Source organism: Drosophila albomicans, chromosome 2L (assembly GCF_009650485.2).
Source record: "Drosophila albomicans strain 15112-1751.03 chromosome 2L, ASM965048v2, whole genome shotgun sequence".
Classification (NCBI taxonomy): domain Eukaryota; kingdom Metazoa; phylum Arthropoda; class Insecta; order Diptera; family Drosophilidae; genus Drosophila; species Drosophila albomicans.
This window is the reverse complement of record NC_047628.2, coordinates 10,080,790-10,085,631: the sequence shown is the minus strand read 5'-3', so window position 1 is coordinate 10,085,631 and position 4,842 is coordinate 10,080,790. Positions and strand designations below refer to the sequence as shown.

At 38.8% G+C, this 4,842-nt stretch overlaps 1 protein-coding gene across 1 annotated transcript; it reads right to left on the bottom strand.

The window, feature by feature from the left end:
- Positions 1-231: 231 nt before the first annotated feature.
- Positions 232-919, bottom strand: LOC117563898 (uncharacterized). The gene is made up of 2 exons (XM_034242459.2): positions 430-919; positions 232-364 (listed from the first exon to the last, which is right to left on the bottom strand). The coding sequence occupies exons 1-2, from the start codon at positions 906-908 to the stop codon at positions 304-306; spliced, it is 540 nt and encodes a 179-aa protein (XP_034098350.2). The 5' UTR covers positions 909-919; the 3' UTR covers positions 232-303.
- Positions 920-4,842: the final 3,923 nt, after the last annotated feature.

Here is a 4,842-nt window from a genome sequence, read left to right as displayed (position 1 = left end):
AATGCCGACAACTTTTTACAGCAATTAAAGGCTGCAATTTGTGCAGCGGCTGTGGCGCTTGTGATTACATGAAAATACATGAAAATTAATGCTGGCGTTGATTTGTGAGACAGACCGAAGCTTGCGCTTTCCCCCTTCCCCACCCCCTCAACCAACTGGCACGCCCGCACTTTTCCCAGGCGTGCATTCGTGCTACATGTTGCATGTGCCATGTTGCATACTTAATCATAATTGAAAGCAGATGTTCAACTCTTTAATGACACTAGAATTGCGCAAAAAATAAAACTCTCTCTTTAAAGCGATCTAGTCCCAATAGTGGCGATGAGGAAGCGCCTCATTATTTGCCTGCTGCTGCGCCATGGGACTGAAAGGTATTAAAGAGATATAAAAGAGTCAAGCGAACATCAACTGAACTAAGTTTAAACTCACACTGGATGCATTTGATAGGCTTGCGCCAAGTACAGACGCCCTTGAAAATCATTGGCCACATCATTGCTGCCACGACGACGGCAATGCGGACAGTGTCCAGTGTACGGGGGCTCGCCTGCTTGACGTGGAGCTGGTACCGGGTTGGGACGCTGCCCGCGATTCATTTGTTCCTCTTCAGTCGCATAGGGATCGAATTTGGGCACCTGGGCGAACTTGTCCACGCCACGTCGCAAAATCGGCGCATTAGAGGAAAATATTTTCATCATCGGATCACGAGACTCGATCATGGCATTGGCAGCTCGTTGTTCGCTGACCCTGGAGTGGTGCATTCCTCGTTTAAGGCGGGCTCCCATGTCCGAGATGTTCGCGATGCCCAAGTGAGCGACGAGTTTATCGCCATCCTCGCCCATCTCATCCACCAGGCTAGGAAAGCGATCCCGCTGGCAAGGTGCTTGGAAATACGGGCCTTTCGGATTCATTATTCAGCAATCTATATGAAATTTAATCAAGTAAAGAATAGCAAAGTTTTCAGATAAATTTTTAAACATTTACACTCGCCTGCTACTGTCGGCTGAATAGCAAAAAAACGTACTGTAAATAAAGCTCTTTGAAATAAATAAAAATTTGAAAAAGTCAAAGTCAACTTGGTTTTAAATTTATTTTTAATTAGTATTGGCAAAGTGTAAATTAATTTGACAGTTACGTATTACAATTAGTTCAATAATATACTTCTGATATATTGCCTTATAGAGCCAATACAATAAGTTTATATTCGTTTAATTATTTAGCAAATATCAGATCAAAAATTTTAGGAGTTATTAACGTCATAATTTTATATTTGGCTAATATCAAATAAAAAATTTAGTTTATTGAAGTATCGTTATACCAATTATGGATATATTAATTTAGTATATATAATATTAACCTTAAAAGATTGTGCACTTTTTTGGTTTGTTAATGTTTGTGGATGTCTCACAGCATTTTCTGCATCTATAAATTTCTCTTTAAAAAATTAACGTTGGCATGGAAACTTAAAATATGTCAGAAACTGAGATGATTGTTAACTTTATTAAAAAGATAAAAGACGCAAAAAAAAAAAAAAATGGATGGCAACGCACTTGCTAATTTCATTTTGTCAGTAAATTATCCAAACTGGAAATTAAAATCCATTAAAATGAAAGCCATAACAATAATTCAAATTACAACAAGGCGGAACAAGGCAAAAGTAAAATAAAAATAAAGCACAAAATACAAAAAATCATTACACCCTCGAAAAACTCTCGAAATGCTTGATTAACGTTCAGCGAAATCACAATAAAAGTAATTATTTTGATTACAATTCTAATGTGCGACATGAGAAGGAACTGAGAATAGAACTGAGAACTGAGAGATAGGCAGACAGTCAGACATACGTAGCGACACAGCGAACAGCCGAAAGGCAAATAAACATGCCCCCAAAATGAGGTATGTATGGGAAAAATGTGGAGAAGGCGTGGCACACACGCCCTTATAGGCACACACACACATACACACGGGCAACACATCAACATTAAAAATGTATTTTAATGTGTCGCCCGCTTTGTCATTTGGTTACCTTGCCGCCATTTTGACTGCCTGTTGTCATTTTTAATGTCTTTCATTTGGCACAATGAGGCCTTGTGGGCGTGACACATGCCCTCTTTTCCTCTCCCACTCCTCTCGCTCCCCCACCGCCAACAGAAAAACAAACAAACAAACCATTAGGCACATTTCATAGCGTTTGTAAATCATAGAATCCTGTCAAATTCCTGAACACCTCACACAGAGTCAGCTCGATTCATCCCCCCGTCGTGCAGCTTTTGCATTCCGCATTGTGTTTGGAACTTTGGCTTTGACTTTCAGCTAATTACTTGTGATTTAATTTGAATTTGTAATTAGCCAGCAAAATGCCATTTTTGGGACAGTTTTGACAGGCAACCAGCCGAGACCAAAGACCCAAAACAACTGCGCACTGAGCACTGAGCTACGTGAACTTCTGAAAGGTGTGAGCTTGTCTCATGTGTTGGATTAGCGCGCCAAAGTTTTTAATTAGACAAGCAGCAGGCTGGTGCTGCCAACTCACTGCAAAGCTGCCAACTCGCTTGACGTCAAAATTCCTAAGCGAGTCCACCGACTTCTGCATAAATGGAGAGAAAATTACACTGACTGATAATCTTGTAAAGTTCCTTGGATGTGTTATTAATAGTTTTGCTCGATTGATAGATATTAATTAGCGATGCCAAGTTGCGGTGTTTGACAAAACGAAACTGCCAACTGCATGCGAAGAACTGACAATCAAGATAAATTTGACATCAGGCTAGAGATGGTATAAAAAGTCAAAGAAAAATCACTTAAAATCATTCGCTGTGGGCAACAAAAGCACAGCAAGAAGCCATCAACAAGCTGCCCGGCCCCATCAGTTTACCCCCGTACCCACCTCATCTCCTGTCCACCTGCTCAGCTGACACACCCACATCATGAGGAGCCGATGCAGTCAAGTCTAACAAATGGCTGAGAGCTGGAAGCCGGGGAGCTAAGATGTCTGCTATCTAAAGCTGTTGATAAAGCGCACATTAAAATATATACGTATCTAAGTATCTCAAAGATACGACGGCGCCGTTACAGGTGAGGAGCGTCCTTCACTTCACTGCTACTGCTGCTGTTGCTGCTGCTGCTGCTGTTGCTTTTGGATCTCTCAAGCTGGAATGGGCGCATTCAAATGAAAACCGTGAGAATCAAAGCAGCAGCCAAGTGGAGCGTAAAGCTTTCAGTGCCTGGATTGGAGTAGAACTGACTGTGTCTGCTCAAAAACCTAAAACTGTCGGAACGATTGTCCAGAGGGTCGCTTTTCCCCCTCTGCCCACCTCTCTTTGCCTTCGTTTTGTGTTGGGTTTCGTTTTCTCTTTTTTTGTGTGTATTTTTTTTGCCTTTACGTTTCATTTATTACGCACAGATTTTTTTCATTTGAGTTTTATTTTTGGATTTTTTTTCTTCGTAAATTAAGAATTTCCTTGCAGCTTTTTAGTGCTTCTCAATGACTTGAATTCACGTCCCGCTCACAGTCTCTTAACTGACTGTTGGCGTTATAAAAGCCCAACGCTTCATTGCACAAACATAGTGGCAACATCGCAGCCTGCTATTTCTAAAGGCCTGTTGTTTTGCCAGAGGGGTGTAAGCTCAAAAGCAGCGACGGAGCGATGGAGGGATGGAGGGGATGAGAGAAAGCAAAGGGGATAGATACTTCGAACCGTTCTCTATCACTTAACAAAGCACACAACTTGGCTTGCGGTTGACACCCCAGAGACCCTACACTCTACACTCTACATACAACTACTAGTTTGATGTCTACAGCCCACAGTCAACACTCTAAAATCTAGCTCAAAGAGCTCCTCGAAGCGATATCATTTCTGCACACGTGAGCATTAAGTGTGAAGGGTGGTGAACGTTGTTGGGGTTGAGCGTTGCGATGCGTGTTTCTTTCAGAAAGTCTCAAAATGAAATTAATTAAAACAATATAAACAATAGAGCAAAGACATGCGTGCACCTAGACGAACAGTGAACCCAAGTTAGATGGGCTACAAAATGTGGCAAGGACTAAAGCGAGTTTCAAAAGATGCGTGTTTGATACTCCCATAATAATTATGTTACTTAGTGGTTTAAAAATATGAGTATTTTAAAATAAATTTTATAGGTTTACAAATACATATTTATAACTATTTTGGAAAAATATTTATATAAAATATTTGCCATTTTTAGATTAGAGTAAATAAATCATAAGAATAATTTTGTTCAAAATAAAATTAAATATAAATTAAGAATACATTTCAATAAAATATGGAGCACATTAAGCGAATAATTAACTAAATATTTTTAGCGGTATTTAAGCATTCAAGTATTAATAATATAAAAAGAAACAAGTAGGAAATCTAAAGTGCTTGACTATGAGATATCTGCTGCCCATTGTGAATAAAAGCAAAACAATGCGGAATTCATATTAAAATATACCAAATAAATGTACCGCTAAAATACTAAAACTTTACTAAAGGCTGTACTTGTTTTTTTGATAAAGTACTAAATTTAAAATGTACCATTAAAAATAAAAAATAAAATATTTTAAAATGTAATATGAATATAATCTAAAATACCTTTTACACTGCTTCGTAAAGTTACCTCTATAGTTAGGTTATACTGTAACATCATAACCACACAATTATAGACACTACACTCACACATACTCACTTATAAACTCACAGCCACAAGAACACACACACACACTTATATAGTTGAAAGGTCTTTGTAGTTTTACGAGTGACATAACCCATTCATATCATTCATTCAGATACTCGTATGAATTCTAGCACAAAAACTCACAATTTAAGCGTATTGTTTACACAG